This window comes from Monodon monoceros, unplaced genomic scaffold (genome assembly GCF_005190385.1).
Source record: "Monodon monoceros isolate NGI ecotype Baffin Bay Population unplaced genomic scaffold, NGI_Narwhal_1 Super_Scaffold_20, whole genome shotgun sequence".
Classification (NCBI taxonomy): Eukaryota; Metazoa; Chordata; class Mammalia; order Artiodactyla; family Monodontidae; genus Monodon; species Monodon monoceros.
The window spans coordinates 45,047,313-45,074,060 of record NW_021703777.1 but is presented as its reverse complement, the minus strand read 5'-3'; the positions used below and the strand labels follow the sequence as shown (position 1 = coordinate 45,074,060).

Sequence of the window (26,748 nt, the reverse complement as noted above, 5' to 3'; positions counted from 1 at the left end):
CAGGCAATCGTGATCCATAAAGCTCAAGTTTCCAAATCTTGGAAGAGAGTAATTGTGGTGTGATGCCAAGATTTAAGACAGGTATCTTGGGACAGGCTAATGAGCACAGTTTCTGATAAAACAGGATCTAATTTAACAGTAGGAACATTCTTAATGAAAAGTTCCACACTGTTCAAGAACGTTCTGCGTTTTTCTGTCTCAGTCCGTGAGTTCAGGCCCCAGAGAGCCAAAGTTCTCCAAGAGCTCATGGTAGCTCAGGTCTCTGGGACAGTGGCAGGGAGATGTAACTGAAAGGGTGCTCAGGAGGGGCTGGTCTCCAAAGTACTATCATTTAACTGATCTATGGGTTAAATAAGCTTTGAGGCATGAGACCTAGCAGCAGCCCAACCATTCCAATTCAGTTTCCCATGAAAATACTTTTTTCCAAACGGACTTACCATCCATTTTTGATTAGAAAGCCTCAAGATCAAGAAATTAAAATATTATTTCTAACTTCTGTACCATCTGTATGTAGCAACTGGACCACAAATGAAATATTCTGATTCTAGACTCAACTTTATCCCTAGCTTTCTACATAACAAAAATGTTCCTCATTTGTTAAGTGACAGGGGGCGGGGGGTTACGTAGCATTTATTTTAATGATGAACATTTGTAGTGTGGACTTCCTGGAGCTCCCACAATTCAGGAGAACTAAGAAACAGAACCAGATGAAGATTAGGATAAGTGGGATTTTTTTTTTTTATGTGTATCTGCAAAGCCAGCCTCATGCTGTCTTTACCCCAAAAATAGTTCATTCTTCTATATTCCTTCTCACTCCCTGTACTTATTTACACGTAAGTTTCCCCCCTTGATTGGACTACAGCAGGTAGCCAGCCCTACCATAAAAGAATTTAAAAGTCAAATGCTGACCGGAGAATACTCTTGCTCTGCTAAACCAGAACAAAATCGGTGGCTTAAAAGTGACAGGTTATCTAGATATGGGTCTGTGTCTGCCCTCACAGTTCCTTAAGCTAAGAATTTACTGTTTGGAAGGTCACAGTCCACATGTCAAAACCTAAACTCAGTCACATTTAAATCCCCGCCTTTCTTCATGTTTTATTTTCTGCAAGCATATTAGGATTTTTATCATCTTCCGTCGCTGAAACAGCAGTGCCTAACTAATCAAGAACTTGCACTTCTTCACAAGCAGGAAAAAAAGAGATAAAAAGGTTAAGGACAACTTTTATTGCTACCAATCAGTACATGGTTCTGACTGCAGTACCTTCTTCAGGCTGCACAGGGAGCTCAGGACCCAGAAGTCATGAAGAGAATACAGGTAGGCTGGGGAGGCAGGGGGATTAACTTTTATCAAGTAAATCCTAATAGCTTAACATAAAACTAGGGTACTGAATTCAGTTATTACATGTTACAGACCCAAATCATAGAGCTGCCCCAACATCTAGACAGTCTCTCCTACTGATTATAAATGAGTGAACTGAACAGTTTTTTTTAAATCTAATTTTAGTTGTTACATGTTTCTTTGGTGAGCACCTGGGTATATTAACTTTATCACAAATTCTATTATACAAATGTCAAAAATGCTTCCAACAGATCTTAAGAGTGTCCTAATCACATGCCGCTTTTAAGCTTCAATTTAAGATAAAAATGAAAATATTAATTTTGTTTCCAAACTCTAGAAATTGAAAGGAGACAAACAAAAATCAACATGGTAATGGGAATTCTTCTTCTGTTACCAACTCTGATTCACAGGCGATTTTGAAGTACCTTTTTCAGATTAAGTTGAATTTGAATCATGGATTATAAACATGGCTGTCACTGAGATAATTTGTTCACTAAATTGCTAAAAATAAATTTTCAGGGTTTCCTCATCAGTGGAAGTCAGGCTATAGGTCAACATGCATAAAATTCATTTAGTATTCAAAGAAGCAGCAAGCAAAAGCAAGAGGAAAATTAAATCAGGATTCTGGGACAAGGTCTGCTAGCTAGGAATTTTGGAACTTTAAAAAAAAAACAACACTGAACGTGAATTTCTGACACAGGGTAATCTACATTACATTTTAGCAGAGAAAAGGGTGGAACTGACAAACTACGAAGAAATTTTTTAGTTAAAAATTTTTTGATCTTGAATTTTACACTTTTTTTGGTCTTTAAGTGCTTAAATAATGTTGAATTATAATTAGCCATACAAGTCAACAGGTTTTTTTTTTTTTCTGGCTCATTTCGAATCAGCCTGGTAAGGTATATACCTTTATACAGCCTATCCTGTTTTCCATGTCCCCATTCCCACAGTAGTCTACCTTAGGTTGCACTTGAAGGTAACACCTGGAGCTACATGACAGAAACAGGCTGCAAAGGTGGACAAGGGGAAGTATGTCCCTCTTGCCTTGATAAATCAGTGCCACACACAGAACCCACATTTTCTGAAGCATTATCTTCATTATAGAGCCGTTTGATCCCATCATAGAAGTCGTCCACTTCCATTTCCTCTACTTTGCGTTTAGCAGAGGTATGCTTGCACCCATTGGCAGCTGGGAGATGATGGTAGAAGGCTGCTGTACCTCTGACTGGCACTTCTGGTTTGCTGTTGTCCTTGGAGAAATCTGGGCCTGGGGCAGAGGAGGGATGTAATCTGAACACTCCTTTGTCACAGGTCACCAGGGTGTGCTTGAGGGGACGGTAGACATAAACGGAATTTAGAGGCAGGGAAGACTGCAGAGTAGAAAGGTGATGTGCCACAAGCTCCCGACAGTGGATCAACTGGGAGCTATCCATCTGAGCCCGGGGGAAAGAAAACACAAAGTTGATAATTAATATAGGCTGTCTGTCGTCTTTGCTGGCCACTTTTTCTCCCCATGCCCTCTGCCCCCCAAGATTTCTCTCCCCACATCTTTTACCTCAAACTCGTCTACTCCTCCAGCCTACCTATCATTTTTAGAAATTGTGTCCAAATCTGTATTTGTATTATAAAGTTCTTTGGAACTTGAATTCTTTATTTGCAACTGTATGCTGTACATCTTCATGAAAGCTGAAATTATTCTCTTTTGTTCACTGCTACATATTCCAACATATGCTTTTGTTCAGGCTATCTCCCCTGTCTAGAAGGCCTTTCACCCTACCCTCCTTTTCTCTTCCAACCTCCTTAGTGAAGACCAAGGTACAGATAAACATAAAATCCATTAAGCATTTAAAGAAGCAGAAAGAGGCAAGAAAAAATTTAAATAAGGGATGGGGAAAGGCTGACTAAGAATTTTGAACAACTTATTATTTTGTTTTTAAAACAGTAAATGGGAACCTTTGACAAGTTATATTTTTGTAGAAAACAGCAGAATTGACAACAATAAGAAAAAACGTTCTTGCTAATGTTTTTAATCTGGGAGTTTCACTAATTCCTTCTTATCCTTCAGGATAATTCAGGTATCAGTCCTTTTTGAAGCCACCCTTGACTCCCCTTAACCCCCCGACAAACCCAAATTTCAGGGTCATCTGTCTTTGTATCAACCTGTCATCATACTTACTACACTGTATTAGAATAATCTATTTAACCATTTATGCTTTTCTACTATAGACTACAAGATCCCAAGAGGTAGGCAGTGTATCATGGTTTTTTTTGGTTTTTTTTTTGTTGTTGTTGTTGTTGTACGCGGGCCTCTTACTGTTGTGGCCTCTCCTGTTGCGGAGCACAGGCTCCGGACGTGCAGGCTCAGCGGCCGTGGCTCACGGGCCCAGCTGCTCCGCGGCATGTGGGATCTTCCCGGACTGGGGCACGAACCCGTGTCCCCTGGCTCGGCAGGCGAACTCTCAACGACTGTGCCACCAGGGGAGCCCTCATATTCATTTTTATTCCCTAAGCTTCTAGCACCACTGACTGTACCTGGAAGGCCTTCAAAATCTTACTTGTGATAGAGAGTCCAATTAGTTGCTCTTTGCCTTACTTTCCCTGCAATTATAGCTCTAGTCAGAATTCCTCTGGCAACATATATTTCTCCCTATTCAAATTTCTTTAGCGGCACCCCAAGTGCCTGCCGGAAATAACCTAACCTCTTTAGCTTGGTATTAAGAAGGCTCTCCACAATCTGACCCAGCCTTATTTCCTCCTACCATATCCCAATTTGTGCTCTACATTCCTGCCAAACAGGCCTGCTCCCTACTCTGCACAAATCTTGCCCTTTCTTACTTTACCCTTGCTCATCCTGTTTCTACACGTTGAAACTGTATTACGTATTCCTTCCAGGTCTGGCTAACTGATGCCACCTCCAGGAAGCCTGTCCTGACAATTTAACTATCGGGGATCACTTTCCAGTCTTATATATTCTTTATATAATCAATTCTTATTCATACCTATAAAACCTGTAGCACACAGCATGACTTCGCAATACCACAGAGAAAATAAAGGAAAATAACATGCTCTGCAGGAACATATTTGGTGAGAAAATTATTTTTATCTCTAAATATACTCATTACTTGTTACCCAGGTCAGTGGAAAGGAAGACGAAAGGCTGGTGTTAGTCATCACGTAGTACAAAGGTAAAAATGTCTGAAGTTGTCAGAAACTATACCTGAAAATGACCATTTTTAATATCTACTATTTTGTTCACTAATTTTTTTCCCCTAGTTTGAAAGGCACTAGATAACACCCTAACAAACAGGTAAGGTATTATTAACTAGTATTAGAATTTCTTTTCCTCTCTTAAAAACAATGGAACAAAGCACACAGGATAGGGATGGGGCTTCAAAGTTCTTTAAGGCAACTGGTACTCTAGGCCAGGTACCACGCTTCTTCAAAAAGCCTACAAAAGAGGTAACAGAAAAAAAGACAGGAATTGGGAAGTGAAAAGAAGGCTACAGGGTAAAAATTATTATAAGTATACCTAGGTTTAATGAACTGTTCTTTAACAAATGAATGATACTCAATGGCCTAGAAAAGTAAAAATATCACAAATATTCTAATGCCTTGGTCACGGGGCATAGTATCACAGAAGAACCCTGAAAAAGGACATGTATTTCAAGTAAAAGGAAGACTATTTATGTCACTATAAACTTCCGCTGTTAAAACAGTAAATAGGGAGTTCTATTTATAGGTGAGGACTGGCAGAAAACGGGGCTGGAAAGACAATGAAGATTATGCAAACCAATAACATCTAATGAACTCTACTTCCACCCAAGTTAAGTCCTTTGTCTAAAATAATGCATCAAAATAAATTTCTTCTAATCTACTACAACCTAAATTTGTTCTAAGAAAAAAAATAATATGGTCCTCATTGAGATGCAGTGGAGGAAACAAAATAAGCACACATACTGGAATTACCGCAACTTTAGACACCAGACAAGTCCTCTAATGAAATTGTTATAAAAAGATTTAAAATGAACTTGTTCTGATTGCAGAGTGTCAAGAGAACATTTAACTATCTCCCCAAATTCAAATACGGTAACCATTTTAAAGCATCCCCTGCAACAACAAACAGAACTATAATATAGCTCACCAAGGAGGTAGGGTAAACAGCATTGAAAGTTTACAGAGCAGACATCCAAATAGGTTACTGATGGGAAGAGGGGATCAGAACAGCATGATGTAATTGGTTCAGATGGACCCATAAGGTTCAATGGACAGCATAAAGCACTGAAAATACCGTGCAGTGCAGTAAGTAGTCTGACTTTAAGCGCCTTTAAGAAGAACTAGAAGACCCCGGTGGGGAAGGTCTGCTTCCTTAACTCCACACTCTAATTTTAAACTACACCACAGCAGAAACATCTACTTTGACGAGTGCCTGAATAGGGTCTAGGAAGACCACTACACTAATCTGGGTAGATTTCACATCCTGAGATAATCAAGGTCGACCACGTCAGTCAGAAAGAGAACATCAGTATAGCCACAGAAGCAGAGCAATGAGAGAAGGGGTAAGAGGAAAGAGAGGGTTAGCTATCCCAGAATGATGAGCAACAACAGGTAGCAAAAGAGATGAGGGGTGGTGATGAGGGCGGTGGACTGGGGAGTGAGGGGACAGGGAGGGACAAGAGGAAGCTTGCCTTTCAAACCAGGGAACACTCACTGTACTTCGTCTGAAGTCCAGAGGGAACATAGGCAGAGTTGGTGATAGTGGGCCCCCTCTCAGCATGAGATGTCTATGATGGACCACTAAGCAGTCCTCTCAAACCAGGACCCTGGGAAACATGTCAGAAGTAATTCCAGCATGATCTTACCATCTGATGCAAGAATTTTCTAAACTAGAACCAGAAATCCAGGAGATACATCTGATATTACTATGGCCTTGTCATGGGTCTAATTACAAAGATATTAGACTTGGTGTTCCTACATGAACACAGGTGAACTTAGCAAAAGGTAAAAATGTCTGAGTCTTAAAGAATAAGGAGCCACTCAGATTTGGGCCACGAGGGTTTCAGAGAATTGCTAAAACCAAGTCTCAAAATCTCTGAAGTTCTGTGACCTTACTTGTTTTAAACTGTCTTCCTTATTATAACTTGACTATTACATGAAGCAGAGACGTTTTAGAATCACTGTATCCCCAATGCCTTGATCATAGATTTCTCAATAAATGTCTGTGGAATATAACTATATACATATACAACAGAAAGGAACAGTGGTTTTCAAACTATGTCCAAATAGCTTATGAAAGGGAAGAGGCCATGTTAAATAGGACTGCATCTGATAGGCCTGTGCCCCAAACACACATTACAAAGTAATACTTTACTACTTAGGATTTTGGGATTGTGTGTGTACAAGATTTTGTTGGGGGTGAGGGAAGGGTTCCAGTTCTAATGGAAACTCTTAAAACCACTGGACTAGAATCTTCAAGGTTTCTGTGGTACAGAAAAAGCACTGGTTTTTTTTTTAAGTTTTCTTTGCTACTAAGTTCTGTGTGTCTCTGAGAAAGTCCCAAGTTCCCTGGACTGCAGCTATAAAATAAAGGAGTTGAATGATATGATTTCTAAGAAGGTTCCTTCAAATTCCAAGCTCATAATAATAATACTTGGGGGAAACAGTTTCAGTGAACACTTTCTTCTAGCACCAGAAGACTTATAAAAGAGAATAAGCAGATTCTCTAGTGTTCTTCAGTAGAGAACAAGCCCTCAAAGCTACAGAATATACATGCTATTTACATTCTTACTATTTATGCTTCGAAGCCTGTCCTTTCTCTGTGACAGTAACTCTTCATATAGCAAATTTTCTCTGTACTAGATTGGAAACAGGCACAGAGACCAAGTCATGGAGGCGTTTAGAAATATGTCCTTTGTTCCAATAAAAAGATGAAAAATGTAGGAGGTAGGATGTTCTCTTTATGTCCCTTCCCCTCCTTCTGCAGTCTAATGTAAAAGATTAATATTCAACTTCATTTTCCAACACTCTAGGCAGGCAAAGTAAATGTTCCGTGCTACGCTATTCACTTATGTGGTAGTTTATGTTAGTTTCTAAAAATTCTCACTAAACAGTAACTATGTCCTTGGGTTTATTTTCATTATAGCATTTCTTTCAATGCAAAGAAGCACTTCTCAATTATTTTAATCTAACACATGCAATTAAAAGAACATAAAGGAGAAATAGCCTTTGTTACACTAACATCATGTTTCCCAGGGATACAGAACAAGCTGAGCCATGCTAAGAAGAGTGGAACAAGACACATGTAAGAGGAATGGAGCTCTAGTTGATATATTGATCTGACCATCATCATCATTCTCTTTATGAAAAGACTCTCAGCCCTTCTCTGCTCACAAACTAGGGCATGATATTCTCAGCTGAGAGGTTGCACTGGTATACCTTACATGTCTGGGTCTGCTAACTTTTATAGCTCATATCTATAAAATCGTCAATTATAACTATCTTACAAAACACCAAATTCAAGTATTCTCTTTTCTTTTATAGAATTATAAGTTTTATTAGCTCAATAACTGCAGCCCTTTGCTCAAGTTAGTTCTTTTTATATTACAAAATGTTTTTAAGCTCAGAATTTAACAGACTCTGCTCTAAATAACACTCAATGAAACAAATCAGAATAACTACTGCCAAATGAGAATAAATAGGGACATATATATTTAAAAGGAAAGTAGGTTCATAAGTCTTTTATGGACTCAGTTGGCCGAGGAGTATGGTTTGCAGCAGATCTAAACTTGTAGGTTCTATTTGGTGACATGAATAGAAGCAATAAGGATTCTCTCCAAGTTGCTGCTAACATACAGCAGCATTACTAATTTTTCATTTGAATGAGAATTTTCTCCACTAAACTTTTACTTTTTATATAGACAGTTGATAAAAATTTAACTGACTGCTAACATTTTGTATCAATTTGCAGATACAAGTTATTAACCAATCTTAAGCAAGAGTGAGAACTACCAGGACTTCAGAAAGTCCTGGAACTTCAGGAATATAGTTTCTATTTGCCAAATACTTCCCTCTCTAGCCAACAATAAATTATCTGCTTGTCTAAAAAAGTAACTTCTTGCAATTTATGTTCTTGACTTTTATAAAATGAGTAAGTCAGAAGTACTATAATGAAACCTACAAATATAGCGAGGAATGTTCTTCATACAAAACTAATGGAGAATATATTATCAAGAATCTTACTTTTAAAGTAATCTAGAAGGGATGAAAAGAATCAAGAAAATACTATCTGAGCTTTAAAAAAGGAAAAAAAGACATCTAACACATAAATTTAAAGTGTGTAAAACTATACTCTACTCTTAAAAATGAGTTGCCATTACAAGATTAAAATGTCTCTTCGTTTTATATCTATCTGCTAACCCTATGTATCCCAATAGGAGAAAAAATTTAAAATGAACACTATTTAATTAGACTGACACCTACCTGTGCTTTCTGAAGCAGTTCAATTGTAAGAGGAAGCCAATCAGGAATGAGTTTCTCCATTTCCAAACTAACCATGGCCAGAGCAAGCATGGATCCTTTGAATTGCAGAAGTTGGCTGCAGGCCATACAGTGAAGTAATTGCTTGGTAAGGACTGCCAAATGTTGAGATGGGCTCAGTTTGGGCAAACTAAAAAGTAACTGAGGCCTAGTTGACACTGCAATGGCATGGAACTAAAAAAATAAAAAAAATCACAAGAACATCATTCTAGTTTTACTCAAATGTCTAGATAAGCTATATACAGAAACTGATGTAACCTCAGGTATTACTCAATTTCTAAGTTTGCAATTTTAGCTTCAATGATTTGACATACACCCCAATTTCTCATTTTTCCTTGGCTAATTGCAATAATTTTCCTTTTCCTAAAAATCAGAACAACAACAAAAAAAATGAGTGGGCAATCTACTTTTCAAGTTACTGAAATAGGACTACACATTCAAATAAGAAACGAAAAGATTTCAGGTATATTTACAATGTGAAGAAAATCCAATGGTGTGGCTGTGTGAAGATCCCAATTCAACTTATCCAGAATAATTCTCTCCATCCTCAGAATTTCAGATGAAGAACATCCACAGAAACTATCTCTTGCCAACACCTTCAGTACTGGTATTCTCTATCCAAAGCGAAGGGAGATGGGGCAGGAGGACAGGACAGAAAAAAATAAACTCAGTTTTTGTTTTGGTAAACAGAAAATAAAAGGATAATTTCAAAAAAGAGACATGACTAATCTTTAAAGGAAAATATTTACCTCGTCTTCCTCAACAGTCTTGGCAGCTAGGAAAAAACAGCTGATTGCAATACAACTCAGGTATTTTGGGTGGGCCTAAAATGGGGAAGAGAGAAAAAGCAACTTCAGTGATTCTTCAAAAAGTTGAGTTAAAAGTATGCACACAATTCTATGGAATTCAATTAATCTGATTCCTACGCATTTTTAAAAAATTAATTTATTTATGGCTGTGTTGGGTCTTCGTTTCTGTGCGAGGGCTCTCTCTAGTTGTGGCGAGCGGGGGCCACTCTTTATCGCAGCACGCAGGCCTCTCACTATCGCGGCCTCTCTTGTTGCGGAGCACCGGCTCTAGACGCGCAGGCTCAGTAACTGTGGCTCAGGGGCCCAGCTGCTCCGCGGCATGTGGGGTCTTCCCAGACCAGGGCTCGAATCCGTGTCCTCTGCATTGGCAGGCAGATTCTCAAACACTGCGCCACCAGGGAAGCCCCCCTACCCACTGCTTTCTAGATCAGAGCTAACTTTTAACTTCATAACCTCAGCCTTATACTCTATGGAAATACTAAGACCATTCCATTGTTGGAAGTTCAACCAATGCTAGTTAGCCAAAGTTAATTTCTATCCAGCAGAGATGAGCTTGATTTTACAAGACATTTTTTTATTTAATAAAATTCCCCAAATTAAAAATATATTTGTATATTTTTTAAGCTAGTTTTATTCTCTTTGCCTGTTATATCAGTTAGATTAACATACTAGGTGTTAGGGGAATTAAAGAGAAAGAAGGGAAAATAAAATAAAGGCTATTAATATATTTCACATGCTTTAAAAAATTATAGGATGCTAGCAGATGAAATTTTCTAATTAAATGTTCACCCAAAAAATTATATATTCAAGATCCATGATAAGAATGAAAGGCTCCTACATATATACAGAACCAATTAGTGGGGAAAAAACCTTTCTTGGGTTTGACACCCATAGGAGGGCTTGAATTTGCCTATTTTCCTTATCTATAATGAGTAGGCACACTTTCTACATCACTGGTAGAATAGGGTTTGCCAACCCAGCATCAGAATCCAATTTTAAATAATCAGGACAGGGATTTCCCTGGTGGTCCAATGGTTAGGATTTGGTGCTTTCACTGTCATGGCCTGGGTTCAATCCCTGGTCGGGGTACTAAGATCCCGCAGCTGCTCGGTGCAGCCAAATAAATAATCATGATAATTTAGTCCAATTATATTGAATGACACAGAGATAAGTTATATAACACAAAGAAAACCTGTTTCAACATTTATTTTATACCTAAATATTACATTCCCATGAAGCCTTGGGGAAGGCTTCTGATGACCAGAGTATGGCCTTGATCGATTACTTAATAAACATGCCAACTAATGACCACTGTGCCTCAGTATAAGTGGCAGACTGTCTAGGAATCTTCCAATTCTCTGCCCGTATGAGAAATAAAAGCTAGTTCAATACTATCAATGTTTTAAAATAATCATTAATATTAATCAGAATATTACTGTTTAGAAAGCACTGCCATAAATATATCTTCTTTTACAGATGAGAAAACAGTCTCAAAGGTTAATGGACACCACACAAGTGATATAGAAAGTGAAGTCAGATCTTGTTGCTAAGACAGTTTTCCAGGTTCCCTTATTTCTCCATGTACACAACATATCAAAACCATATCCCTGAGGTAATCAGAGTTCATTACAAAGAAAAGAGTCCAACAGTTAACAACTTTGGGTAGGAAATGCAACCCCCAAATCAAGGGCACCAATAATAAATTTAGTACTGAAATGAATCCCAACAGCAAATATATGGGTGTGTGTTTTTTAAACAAACAGTAGTTCTCAATCCTGGATGTATACCAGAATCATCTATGTAGTTTTTGTTTATTTAAATACAGATGTCCAGATCTCACCTACTAGAGATTCAGATTCAGTATGTCTGGGATTGGGCTCGAGATCTATTATTTTTAAAGAATTTCATAGTACCTTCTTCTGCACAGCTGGGATTGAGGTTCCATTCACTGTTGTAGCCCTTTAATGGTCTGCTTTAAGCACCCTTAAACTATGAATACATTTTAGATGAATTGTTTCAATACAGATTAACCATATCTAAGTATCTGATGCTAGTAGCATGACAGGACCCATTAAATAAGCAATATGAAAGAAATGATATTTTACTTGGCAAAATTCTCTAATTGTTCCAGAAACTTCCCCTAAATCTGTTTAAAATGTTTAATAATAAGGCCAGTAAAAATCTTCTCTATGATAGAAGCTACAACAAGTCCATTAAAATTTTTGAGGAATATACAACCCAAGAAACGACACTAACCTCAAACGCATCTTTCTCTGTGAAAGGGAGATTAGCTACAGTAGGGGACTAGGGAGAAGGGAGGGGGACTTGATGCTGAGATAAATGTAGGCATCTCAGATAACCCAGGCTTCGGGCAATTAGTGTCATTATAATTTAAGTTGCTTTACTCTCAAAAGTAGAAGTTTGAAACATAGAAAGGTAACTTGACTGGCCGTCCAAATTCTTCCACTCCATAATTCTTTGGCTTCTATTTTTTTATACCTAATAACAAAGAATATGGCACCCTCAGCACTGAATACATCATTCCTGCAGCTACATATTCCTAGGCATACAAATAACAACTGAATTGCTTTTCATGACTTGCTATTGAATAAATGCTGACTTTCTGCTTTAAATCTGTTGTGGGCCTACTATGACTGATTTCACATAACATAACCAACAATATATTATAGCAATAGGGACAACATAAAACTTACCTGTAATGCTGCCATTTAACAAAAATACAATGAAGTTATTTTATGACAGTTCAGTTCATCTTGTTATACTCCTCTAGAAAGTATTTATATATTGTTCAGAAAACTACACAAAAGGGATTCAATAAATAAGTAGTGACAGAAAAATATGCAATAGGCTTATACTTTTCTAGTCTGACTCACTGTTCACAGCTAGTATTCAGTGTGTTAAAAAGATGACTGAACATTTTGCCAATGCTATATGGTTTGTATTAAAATCAAGAGATCAAAACTTTCGTAGGTTAAGTATAAATTATGAATACTTGTAGCCAAAAGAAAACTACAGAATATAATTAGAAACATTTCCGAAAACTTAAAGCAGTAGCTTATAAGTATATATATAATCTTTAGGAAGGTTTTCCACTCCTTCCCACTTTGTAGAATATTTTACTAATAGTCCCTGGTGTAGCATATAAACCCTCAAAAAAGAAGCTGTATGTAAGTGTATTCTAAAATATTTACCTTTACAGTAGCTAAGAACCTGTCCAAAAGACTGCTAGCCAGAGCAAATGTTTCTGGGTAAAGGTTGAATTGGTACTTGAGTTTGGCCAGCCACTGGATCACTTCATCTCTCTGGGATGGAGAAACATTCTATAAGGGAACAATTAAAAAATAAAAATAAAGTGAACAAGTAAAGTTTCAAGTTATCATCAAGGATATGTTTATAATTCTTGTTTATAAAAGGTTAGCAAATGCTATGGAATATGTGTTTATATGTTAAAAAATGTTTTAAAGTTTATTCAAAATCTATCAAACTTGAGATAAATGAAGATAAAACCTTATGTACTACTTAAAGCATTTAATATCAATATCCAATATTCTCTTATTTATTAAATAAAATTTTCACAATGTCATCTCACTATATATCTATACTTTAATTAAGTTGAGGTTTTAAATTTTAGGTAACACTAATATCAACTGATAGTAATTTTGGAAGTAAGTTTTCTTAATTCTTGAGAATAAGAAAATATACTGGATTTCTTTCTAAGGCAGCAAATAGCCATTAAACTATTTTAGGAAACACAAATGGACTATGATAACAGAATGATAGTCCATTAAAAACAAAACTAAAGTCAAGAGGAATAAATGAGAAATATCAGGAATAAGAGACAAATTACACATTTAAAGATGATGAAAGAATATTGAAGGGGAAATTAACCTGAACCAACTTATCATTACAAAGATCACTGCACAAACACTAAACATTATTGGCATTTTAATCTTCCAACATATTATTTTAAACTGCTGGATATAGGCTTAATTTTTAAAAGGTACACACTTTAAAGCAGTATTTAACGATTTACTCTTCAGTTTTGTAAGCACCATAAAAAACAAAACAAACCTAGTAATACTTAATCTACTACTAATAAAACAGATCTATGTAAGTACTACTTCTGCCAGGTAAACACAACAAACTACAGAAATAACTCTGTGATTAGTGGGAAAGACTATTTTCAATAAGTGAGAGTTCCAGACAAGTAAAGGTTTAATCTAAGCACTGCAGGATTTATCATCATAACCATTTTGGATAGAAATCTCTTTAAAAATAAATATAATACTTATCTCATTCCTCAGAAAGTACAGACCACAGCTTAAACCTCTTTCCTGATCATTCAGGGTCAACTTAATGAAATTAATTCCTGTATCACAGAAAGATGCCTCAAGAGCTACTGAAGCACGAAGGGCTGTACATCTTGACAATATATCTCCCCAAACAGGTATTTCAGTTGGAATTTCTTCTCTCCTTCCTCTTGGCTTTCTTTAGTTTGTAAGGAATAAGCGCTTTGATGATCATTAGAATCTCTACTATTGCACTGGCTAGTTTCTCTTATTTTACTCCAACTCCTCTTTCTGTCAGTTTTCAGCTTTGACACAACAAAATAAAGTGTTTCTGTGTTGGCCAAACCAACTAATCACACACATAATTTTTATATTTAGCTCTAAACTTAGTTATAGCTGGTATTTTAGAAGGTTAACTGCCATACATTCACCTTCTGGTCAATTCCTTTTGTCAAATAAAGATTGACTCTAGAATATTGCACAAGAAATACTGAGAAGAAAATGAGATAAAGATGGTTTACAACCTCTTATATTTACATCTCACCACCAAGCTGGTGTTAAGACTATGAACAGTAATCTGAAAACATCTGACAATCAAGACATTTAACTGAGTTCATATTAATGAACATTAAGTGTCAGTCATATGATAGGTCATGGGAATACAATGAAGAATGAACTCTGGGACTTCCCTGGTGGCACGGTGGTTAAGAATCTGCCTGCCAATGCAGGGGACATGGGTTCAATCTCTGGTCCAGGAAGATCCCACATGCCGCGGAGCAACTAAGCCTGTGCGCCACAACTACTGAGCCTGTGCTCTAGAGCCTGCGTGCCACGACTACTGAGCAGGTGTGCTGCAACTACTGAAGCCCGTGTGCGTAAAGCCCATGCTCCGCAATAAGAGAAGCCCGCGCACCACAACTAAAGAAAGCCTGCGCGCAGCAACGAAGACCCAATGCAGCCAAGGGGGGGATAAAAAAAGAATGAACTCCCTCTTTAAACTTTAAAATTTAAAGTCTCACGGTGAGGAAAACAATCAGAAAATGTTAATAAAATATGGTAAGCATTAGAATAGAGGCATACACAGGGTGCTAGCAGACCACACTGGAAGGGCACCTGGCCCAGTGTGGGAGTAGAGTAAAAGACTCTTGAAGGAGACAGTAACTAACTTGTATCTTAAGGTGAGGGGATGGGGCGATCATTTGTGAGGCAAGGAAAAGAACCAAGTATTTTAAACCTGTGAACTTTACTCTGAAGGATAGGACCAATGTCAACCTGGAGGCAATAACCTATTGCTAAGCTCCTCAGATTTGCATATAAAAATCAAGATGGATGGAAAAGACTGCTAGAAACAGATACTCTGACAACTAGTGAAACTAGTGATACAATTCAATGAATCAAAAAGAAACAGTAAGTTTCTTTTGTTCATGGGACTGAAATTGTGGGCTTGACAGGTTTGGGGTATATAGAGTAGCAGGGAACTGTATGTCCTGCAGAGACTATTATCCAACCTGACAAGAGGAAACTGGAGTTATGCTATTAAAGCCACGAGTTGGATTCTCACTCTTACAAAAGGAGTCTGAAAAAGGCAGCAAAATACTATCTGGGGGCTTCCCTGGTGGCGCAGTCGTTGAGAGTCCGCCTGCCGATGCAGGGGACACAGGTTCGTGCCCCGGTCCGGGAAGATCCCACATGCTGCGGAGCGGCTGGGCCCGTGAGCCATGGCCGCTGAACCTGCGTGTCCGGAGCCTGTGCTCCGCAATGGGAGAGGCCACAAAAGTGAGAGACCCGCGTACCGCAAAAAAAAAAAAAAAAAACAAACTATCTGGATTCTATGGCTTCTCCAGAGATGGGAGGAAGCAGACACAGCCCTACAGCTAATCCCTGGGTCAGACAGCTCTTAGTATGGTCACTGGTTTTACAATATTCCATCTTCCATAGAGCCTTGAGGTGCTACTTTAAGAGCTGGACTAGGGGCCCCTAAGGGTCCCTGGGAACCAAGTGAAGCAATCACAAAACTATTAGATGGAGAGAGTTAAGTATTCAAGAGAAATTAAATTTCTACCAAGTTTAGTTTTTATCTAAAAGTGCCAAAAAAAAAAAAAGTAATGTTAAGTAAGCCATCCGAACAATTCAATTACAAGGAAATAAATTCATACAGGGAAAGGCAGATAGATGGTGATACAATCTGATGAAACGGGACGCTTTTAGGGAGGTGAAAGAACAATGATCAGAGTAGCAATGAGGAACAAAAACACCATTAATTCTACCTTCAGGTCAGAGATATAGGGGAAAAAAAAATCCCTAAATAACAGATTGTATTATGTAATGTGACTATCTGGTGTTTGACATTAAACAAATATATAACACAAACATATAACTGTAAGCAGTCCCACAGAAGATGAACATAATGTTCTGTCAGTATGGGTGTAACACAAGGGAACACAGTTAAATAGAGATTTCCATACCATATTTATAACTAAATGATATAACTTATGTAAAACACACAGAATGCAAAAGGCACTTAAATATTAGTTTTGTCCTTTCCCTCCTCTAAAAATACCTGGTACTCTGTGATGCCAGAAAAAACAAATTTACAAAATATTACATATAAATAATTCTCTTAAACCAGTTACAATGCAATTAGTTATGAAAGAGATCATGACAATCTTTGGACTTTAACTTATATTAAAAATTTGAGAACAGAACCAAGAAAGCATTGTTGCATGGCTAGTATTATCAACACTAGCCAAAACTAACAATAACCAAAAAAACCCCACAGAAGATAATGGTTTGAGAAGACTCACTCTTAAGTGAAGTGATACTGATCCTAAGATCACTTTTTCAAATCAATTAAAACCTGCACTGAACAGTAATATTATCAGAATAGCTTTAAACAAGTGCATAAGTAATCCCATCAGGGAGGGAGGGAGGGAGGGAGGAAGGAGGTCTGCCTACCCTAGATAGTATTCCCTGATCAAGGGATCTGTTTTCTCTTATATGGATTTCTCAAATAGGGTTAAGAGAGTTCAGTAAATTGGTTGAACAACTAATCCCACAGAGAATTTATAATGGTTTGACTCAACCTGGTAAAACACAGGGCTTTATATTCCACTGCTGCTATTCTGATCATTAAAACACAAATCCTCCCCAGCTTTAAACTCTAAAAGGTTAACAACAGCAACAGAAAGGCATGAGAACTGCTAGGATAACCGGGCCTTGAGGAGCCAAGATTCTGGAGAGGAGGTAACAATAAGAGAGGAGTCAACACTCTGCACAGCTTCCCCTTTCAGGCATCTGCCCATCCTGTGAGTATGGCAAGAGGTGTAAAGTATGAGCAAAGAAACCAACAGAGCTTTGGGAGTCTTACAAGGCAAGAGACAAAATTTGGAGACCTGAAGAGCCAAGAACCTAGTGGGAAGAGGGAGGGTCAGAGATCTGAATGTGACACTCAGCTGACTTTCCTCTTAATTCATATTCTGAATGAAATTCTGAAGTTGGGAAGGACAAGGTTCTCAGAGGCTAAGCAGAAAGCCTTTGAAAAGCAAGAATGAGTTCAGGAGGAGTTTAGCACCCTTCAGGAATAAGGGGCACTAGTAAACACTCCAAGCTCTCAGCTGGAATCCTTGGCTACACTCTAGGAGTTGGGGGCAACCAGAGGTGATGAAGCCATACCCAACAGCAACCCAGCCTCCAATCAGCACAGTCCCTCAGTGGATTAAAGTGATTAACCTCCTCTTCAGTTTGCCCACCAGAGGGAAGACTGAACCATCCTGCAGAAAGATAGCATCTAGAGCCTCTACAATTTTTCATAATGTTCAGCAACCAATCAAAAATAACGAGGCATGGGCTTCCCTGGTGGCGCAGTGGTTGAGAGTCCACCTGCCGATGCAGGGGACGTGGGTTCGTGCCCTGGTCCGGGAAGATCCCACATGCCGCGGAGCGGCTGGGCCCGTGAGCCATGGCCGCTGAGCCTGCACATCCGGAGCCTGTGCTCCGCAGCAGGAGAGGCCACAACAGTGAGAGGCCCACATACCGCCAAAAAAAAAAAAAAAAAAAAAAATTAAGAACCCAATACGGGACCGAACAACAAACTAGGCAAGGGTGGACAGCTATGCTTTGAAGAAAATTTATAGCTCTAAATGAATATATTAAAAAAGAAAACTGGAAAACCAATTATTTAAGCATCTATCTCAAGATAAAGAACAGCAAATTATATAAAGAAAGTAGACAGAAATAACGAAAAAAAGAGCAAAACTGAAAAAACAAAAGACAAATGTATAATAGGGAAAATCAACAGAACTGAAAGACTGACAGACCTCTAGAAAGGGTGATTAAGAAAGAAAAAGCACAAATCAACTAAGAAATGAAAAAGGGAACATCACTATGGACCCTTTAGATGTTAAAAAGAAGATATGAGTAACTTTACACAAATAATTTGAAAATTTAGATGAAATGAATAAATTCCTTGAAAAACGCAACTCACCAAAACTGAGATAAGATTTAAATGAAGACCTGATTAGCCTCATATTTACCAAAGAAATGGGACTGATTATTAAATACTTTCCCACAAATAAATCTGTAGGCCCCAGTGGCTCTGCAGTAAAACCTTCCAACATTTAAGAAATAATATTAATCTAAACAAACTGAGAGCACTGAAAAAAAAAAGCAGGAATACTTCCCAACTCATTTTACAAAGCCAGCATAACTTTACCATGAAAACTTGACAAAGGCATTACAAACCAATCTGACCCATGACCACAGATGCAAAACGCCTAACCAAAATATTAACAAAATCCAATGATGTATAAAAATTCAACACCTATTAATGAAAAAAATCTCTTAGCAAACTAAGGCAGAGAAAGGAATTTCTTAATCTAATAAAGATTAAGAAATATATAGCAAATATTATAGTTAATGGTGAAATACTGAAAACTTTCTCCTCAAATTCAGACTTCAGCAGTGTTCTGGAAACCCTAGCTAATTCTGTAAAACAGAAATATAGAAATATAGAAAGTATAAGGACTGGAAAGAACTAAATAAAACCATGATTATTCACATCTGACATGACTGAGTATAATACACAGAAAATCCTAAAGACTCGGCAAACTATTAGTAAGTTAATTTAGTATGGTCTATATAAAAATCTATTTTATTTCTATATACCAGTATATAGAAGCAAGCATGTAAAAAAATAAAAAATTTAAAACAATACCATTTGTAATAGCCTCAACAAGACTCAAATACCCAGGAATAAACCTAAATCACCAAACGTTAAAAGAAACTGAAGACCATCTTTAAAGAAAAATGGAGAAATACTCTATGTCAATGGAATAGAAGACTCATATTATAAACATGTTAATTCTTCCCCAAATCAATCTACAGACCAAAACCCCAAAATTTTTTTATTTTTCAAAAACTGACAACTATATTTAAAAATACATATGGAAGAACAAAGGGCTTAAAATAGCCAAGACAATCTTAAAAAAAAGAACAAAGTTTATGCCACCAAAGGCTTATTATAATGCTACAATAACTGAGGCAGTGTGGTATTAAATAGAGGCAAACAGACCAATGATGAAAAAAGGGGCAAGAAACTAACGCACAAATGTATCTACTCATATACAGCAGTCACTTGATTAAAAACAAAAGTATGTATCACGGGGGGACTTCCCTGGTGGTTCAGTGGCTAAGACTCCACGCTCCCAATGCAGGGGGCCCGGGTTTGATCCCTGGTCAGGGAACTAGATTCCCCATGCTGCAACTAAAAGGTCCCACGTGCTGCAACAAGGATCCCGTAAACGGCAACGAATATCCCACGTGCTGCAACTAAGACCTGACGCGGCCAAATAAATAAAGAAAAAAGAAGTACATTGCAGGGCAGTGGCGAAAAACGTCTTTCTAATAAATGATACTGGTTTTCCATATGGAGAAAAATTATTCTTGACTCCTCCTACTTCACACCATACCAAAAAGGAAAAACAAAATCCTATCTTCATTACCTTGGATTAGGCAAATTTTTTTTTAGTATCTTTATTGGAGTATAATTGCTTTACAATGTTAATTTATTTTGTACAACAAAGTGAATCAGCTATATGTAGACATATATCCCCATATCTCCTCCCTCTTGAGCCTCCCTCCCACCCTTCCTATCCCACCCCTCTAGGTCGTCACAAAGCATCGAGCTGATCTCCCTGTGCTACACAGCAGCTTCCCACTATCTATTCTACATCTGGTAGTGTACATAGTCATGCTACTCTCATTTTGTCCCAGCTTCCCCTTCCCCCTGTGGTCCTCAAGTCCATTCTCTAAGTCTGCATCTTTATTCCTGCCCTGCCACTAGGTTCATCAGTACCGCTTTTTTAGATTCCATATATGTACGTTAGCATACGGTATTTGTTTTTCGCTTTCTGACTTACTTTACTCTGTATGACAGACTCTAGGTCTATCCACCTGATTACAAATAACTCAATTTCATTCCTTTTTATGGCTGAGGGATATTCCACTTTATATATGTGCCACACCTTTATCCATTCATCTGTCGATGGACATTTAGGTTGCTTCCATGTCCTGGCTATTGTAAATAGTGCTGCAGTGAACTCTGTGATACATGTATCTTTTGAATTATGGTTTTCTCCAGGTATATGCCCAGTAGTGGGACTGCTGGGTCATACAGTAGGTTCTATTTTTAGTTTTTTTAAGGAAGCTCCATACTGTTCTCCACAGTGGCTGCATCAACTTACATTCCCACCAACAGTGCAGGAGGGTTCCCTTTTCTCCACACCCTCTCCAGCATTTACTGTTTGTAGATTTTTTGATGATGGCCTTTCTGACCGGTGTGAGGTGATACCTCATTGTGGTTTTGATTTGCATTTCTCTAATGATTAGTGATGTTGAGCATCTTTTCAGTGTTTGTTGGCAATCTGTATGTCTACTTTGGAGAAATGTCTATTTAGGTATTCTGCCCATTTTTGGATTCAGTTGTTTGTTTTTTTGATATTGAGCTGCATGAGCTGCTTATATATTTTGGAGATTAATCCTTTGTCAGTTAGGCAAACATTTCTTTCAAAGGACTAAGCAAAAAATTTTTTTTGATAATTTGGTCATTAAAAATTAAGAACTTCTATTCATCAAAAGTCAACACAAATAGAGCTGAAGATATGTGTAATACACAGAGCCTGCAAAAGAAAGAACTCTTAACAATTTAAAAAGGAAGTCAATGGAACACAGGTGAAAGATTTCAACAGACATTTAACCAAGAAAGGATATCTAATGGCCAAATAAGCATATGAAAAGCTGCTGAATTTCATTAGTTATCAAGGAAATGCAAATTAAAACCCAATGTGATACTACAGCACTCACCGTGATAACTAAAATGAAAAAGACAGACAATACCAAGGGTTGGCAAAGATGCAGAGGAACTTGGGACTTTCATACTCTGCTATAAGGGGTAAAAAAAAAAATGTGGTGTAAACGTGGTATAACAACTTTGGTAAGTAACACAATCGGTGGTATCTGCTAAACCTGAGTATACACATATTCTAGGTTCTAGGAATTCTACCCCTAGGAATATACTCAACAGTAATGTACACATACGTTCAACAAATGACAAGCACAAAAAAAGACTCTAATGACCATCAACAGCAGAATGGATCAATGAATTCATATGATGGAATAATACATGGAAATGAGAATTAAATTAACTATGGCTACATGAAGTACCACGGATGCATCTTACACCAAAGAAAATGCTGAGCAAAGGAGGCCAGTACACACTTTATGATTCCATATACAAATATAATTCAAAACAAGGAAAAACTACTCTGTGATATTAGGATAATGGTTTCTTTGTGGGGAGGGGATAGATGGTAGTAACTATAAGAGGACACAAGGAGGTGCTAGTAATGTGGTGGTTACACAGTGTTATTTTGTGAAAATTTATAGAGTTGTACACTTATGATCCGTATACATATACTTTAAGAAACTGTGTACTTAAGGAAAAGAAACAAAACCTATGGGCAAAATAGATTTATTTGTTTACCAAGTCTACAGATGGTACAAAAAGGACAAAGTCAATACATTACATAACAATCATAATTTTAAAGCCAGAAAAATGGGCCAGCATCAACAATTTGAAACTTAGTAAGAATAAATATGAAACAGTGCACCTAAGTTAAAAATTTTAAAAGTACACCTAGGATAAGGGAAACTCTGCTTAAAAGTAGAGAAACAAAACCAACAAGGTTTTAAAAACAAGTTCAGTATAAGCCAACATGACACTGCTGCCGAAGCATAAAAATTTTTTTTAATTTAAGGCTATATTAATGAAATTATCAAGCCAAGATAAAGTGAGGTAATAGTTGCACTTTATTGCTCATTAATGACCACAACTCTAATGTCACAATTAAGAAACACAGTAAATTAAAGAGTATACATAGAGAAAGAAAAACTGAGAGGCACAATCTTGTCAAATGAAAAATGGTTAAAGAACAAAGGATATTCAACCAGGAGAAGAGATGACTTTGAGAGCTTAACACCTGACTGTAAGTAGATAAAGGGCTATCATTTAAAATATAAAATGAATATTTTCTGTACTGCTCCAGCGGAGAGAACTAGAACCTGTAAGTAGCCACTAGAAAGCAACAGTTTTCAGGTTCAATTCAGGAAAAACTTTCCAATAATTGATAGAGCTTTTCTATGGTGGAATGGACAAAGTATCCAAAGTAGAGGATCACTTATCCTAGATGTCAGAACTTTTTCTTTTATTTTGTGGTTAGACTAAATCAGTGTTTCCCAAACCTAACACATATCAATAAAACTGAAGTTTTTTTAAAATACAAATTCCATAGTTGCCACCACAAGCAACGTAGGTCTGGGAGGGGCCTGGAATCTGTAAGAAGCCTCCTGGGTGATTCTCATACACCTAGTAGCCTAGTGGTTCAAGATCCTGTTATTTGAAAACCAAATAATTAGATGGCCTTTAAGGTTCCTTCTCAAATTTCTAATGGAAATCATCTTTATATAAACAGCTTGAGGCAAGGTTTACCTTTGTATATCAAAAGCACTCTGTACATCAAAATAAATTGAGAATATCTGAAAATACATGTCACTGTAACCAGTCTTTAATTTTTTTCCCCCAAATTTGTAACAAAATGGCTGTGTACTTGAAAATACTATTACTATATAAAAGAACTCCTCCAACCTGGATGAATTATAAAGAAATGATAATCAACGTTCATTTAACAAGTGTTTACTGTGAGCCTATTATATGCCAATAAACAAAAATGACAACTCTACCTCAATGGAACTTGGTCAAATCATCAGAGAATTATAATATTGTGTGCTATCATACAGGAAGTATAGAGTGCTGGGGGAGCAAACAGAAGGGGAGTGATAGGTGTGTAATATTTTTGCATGACCACTCTGTCCTAAACTGCAAGATAGGATAATGTAAATGACAAGAAAACTGTGAGAGAATGACCCTGAAGTAGAGTTTAGGTGAAGGAAGCGGTAGGAATAAGAAAACTAGAGGGAAAAAAGCTTAAAAATATTTTATTTTTCTGTTTTAACCAGCACCCCCTCCCAAAAAATTAAAAAGGAAAGTTGGAAAAGATACATATATGGTTTAGATGCTAAACTTTAGAGACAAGATTGTTTCTCTTATGGAAGGAGGAGTCAAGAAGGGAAAAATCATGGTTAGAAGCAATATTGGAAAGGGAAGTAGAAAAGCCAGTCCCTGAGAGTCACAGAAGAAAAAAGAATTAGAACTAGAATAGAGAAGTGTCCCTGGGGTTACCCTGTCAAGTGTCTCAAGCCCCTATAGCTCTTTACTCCAATCTCTATCTTATCTCCTATACCCACCAGACCAAGCCCACACACATTTTACAAGAATTAAGTATGGCTTCTACCTGACATTACTAAAGGCAAAACCTTAAATAGATCCCTCTTAGAAGTTCTGATAGTGTTCTGTTCTCTGGTCTAACATCTTAGTAATATTTGTTAAAATACCTATAAAAATAGGCCAGATTAAATGATAATATAGCAATATACTATAATCTTGGTAGAATATCACCTTCAAAGACCATGTTATAAAAGTATATCATTGTTGGTTGCATGCTGACTCAAGGAGATAGTAGGAGAAAAATGAAAGAAATGGTTCTAAAAGCAGCTGTAATAAAGCTTTGAGGCTTATTAGAATAGTGTTCAGAATATGGCAGATACTTAATAAATATTTACTGAATGATTGAATCCCCAGTCATCTAAAAATCACACAAGCATACAAAAATAAAAAATGAAAAACAAAGTATAATGGGAAGAGAACTGCCTCAGGTTCAAAATTATAACTCTACTACTTACTAGTTGAAGTCTTGAACAAATTGGGACTACTGCCTTTTTCAAAGGATTAAATGAGATACTAAATGTGATAGCACATGCAAATGCTCCTAGTATAAAAGGCATTCATTCAGGCTAACTAATCTTCAATTCACTAAATGACAATTAGATAACAGTAAATGGAAGACATGTATTTCTTTAGCTTGTGGGAAAGAAGATAAAAGTAGGTTGGAATTAGAAAAAGCATTCAGATATCAATAACCTATGAGCAAAGATTAACCTAAACCAACACAGGAGGAGATCAGATACTGTCATTTGCCTACACATACCAAAAATTTCTCGGCCACTACTTTTTATCCCAAACACAATGCTAGGTACTAGGGATAAAAAGATGTGTAAGACATATTACATAGTAAGCTTTTGGGACAGACAAATTTCATAGTTATTTGGAAAAAATAACTCTATATGAAATTTCTAAAAGGCATACAGCCAACAGTAATTGAGAGGTCAGCTGCTGATTATCTCCCTATAAGCTTTCAACATTGACATTACATTAGTAGTTTAAGTGAATTCCTTATATTCATGAAAGAGAAAGTTGTTGATCACTAAAGACAAGGATTTGACTGTGTTCAGCCTCTGTGGCAAACTATATATCTAGAAATAAAGAAGGCTTATTATTGTAAGTATTGTACTACAAGAAAAGAGAAGGGACATACCTAGCTTCCTAAAGGTGTAACTCAGATAAAACAAAACAAACAAAAACAGTTCATTTTTGTTTTGTTTCAGAATGAAACAAGGAGATGTTTCTCAAGTAAAGAATAGAGCATATATTTAATGGTACATATTTCTCCAATACAGTGTCAAGATGCTATTACATATGATAGTAGTACACTTAGTTCTAATAAAAGTCACCTGTCTACAGTGAAAAGAGAAATCATTACCTGATTTGTAGGCATTTTCGGCACATTCACTTTCCACATCTGGGCTTCCCTGGAGATTGCCTTTTCCAACAGAAAAGACAATCTCTGGTTTTCCAATGGCCCTGGAAACTTCATGATATCCTTTGGATCTGCCTGCCGCCCAGCCTGATGTAGCTACCTATAAAATCAAATATAAAACAATGCTCTATATTTAATTATATATATAGTAACTGTAGCATAATATAAATATGTTGGTACTTATGAAGCAATTCATAAAACAAAATAAAAATGTTATGAGGCAATATAGGATTTTACAGCTCTTTAAGATATCATATATTAAAATGTTACCATAATCATCACTTATCTAAAACATTCTCACTTTAAATCTGAAATTCAGTTGTAAAGAGAATAAAAACATGACCATATAATTGACAGAACCTTAGGACTTGGATCAAAACATATTATCACTGTGTCAAAAAATTTTAAGTCACAGGCTTTTTAGTCTAGGAATTCTTAGAATATTTGTCCCAAATATTTCTCTTAAAAATCTACACAGATAAGGGCTAAACCCTCTTTTCATTAAAAAAAAGTTACATCGGGCTTCCCTGGTGGCGCAGTGGTTGAGAGTCCGCCTGCCAATGCAGGGGACACGGGTTCGTGCCCCGGTCTGGGAGGATCCCACATGCCGCGGAGCGGCTGGGCCCGTGAGCCATGGCCGCTGGGCCTGTGCTCCATAACGGGAGAAGCCACAACAGTGAGAGGTCCGCATACCGCAAAAAAAAAAAAAAAAAAAAAAATTACATCAATTACATTAAATCCCACCCATTTCTACTGAATCAGTATTAGACTATCCCCCCCTTTAAGTATGAAACCATCTTGAATTGTGCTCCCACTACAGTGTCCACTAGCTACACGTGTAGCCATTAAAATTAGAATTGAATAAAATTAAAAAATAATTCCTCAGTCACACCAGCCCCATTTCAAGTGCTCAGCTGTCACATGTGGCCAGTGGATACTGCACTGGACAGTGCAGGAAAGGAACATTTCTATCAATGCAGTAAGTTCTACTGGACGATGTTGATTTAGAAAGCTCAACAGTAGAGTAACTGGCACTCTAAAATGAGCAGCAAGTCTAAAGAGCAACACAGTACAAGGCATCTCAGAGTCCGAGAGACGTTTCTATGTTTCTTAAAAAAAAAAGGAAACTATAGAGGTTTGACTGTGTATGGAAAATTGGATTGAGAAGCTGCTGAAGAATGTGAAAAGACTTAACTAGATTGATGAAGGTTATTAAATTCAGAAAAAGAGATTATGCAAGACAATAAACATAATAATATACCACAATATTTACACAGCAATAATAATAAAACACTAGATAGAGATTTCAACACAAACGCTGTAATAAAACTACACTGGCAGGATGAGGGGTGTTGGGAGAAGGCAGAATGAGAGCCTCATCTTTATATTTCAGAGGAAAACCATAAATAATATCTAAAACTTAAATATCG

The 26,748-nt window shown here is 37.1% G+C and overlaps 1 protein-coding gene across 2 annotated transcripts in view; it reads right to left on the bottom strand.

The window, feature by feature from the left end:
* Nucleotides 1-1,205: 1,205 nt before the first annotated feature.
* Nucleotides 1,206-26,748, bottom strand: part of CCNI (cyclin I) — a 31,843-nt gene continuing 6,300 nt past the window's right edge. The window contains exons 2-7 of one of the 2 annotated variants that reach the window (XM_029235768.1): nt 25,262-25,418; nt 12,894-13,022; nt 9,622-9,696; nt 9,346-9,486; nt 8,816-9,046; nt 1,206-2,772 (exon numbers count right to left, since the gene is read on the bottom strand). In XM_029235768.1, coding sequence (XP_029091601.1) covers nt 2,329-2,772; nt 8,816-9,046; nt 9,346-9,486; nt 9,622-9,696; nt 12,894-13,022; nt 25,262-25,375 — 1,134 coding nt within the window. In that variant the 5' untranslated portion in view covers nt 25,376-25,418 and the 3' untranslated portion in view covers nt 1,206-2,328. The remainder of the gene's footprint in view (nt 2,773-8,815; nt 9,047-9,345; nt 9,487-9,621; nt 9,697-12,893; nt 13,023-25,261; nt 25,419-26,748) is intronic. The other variant, XM_029235769.1, reaches the window with a different exon arrangement.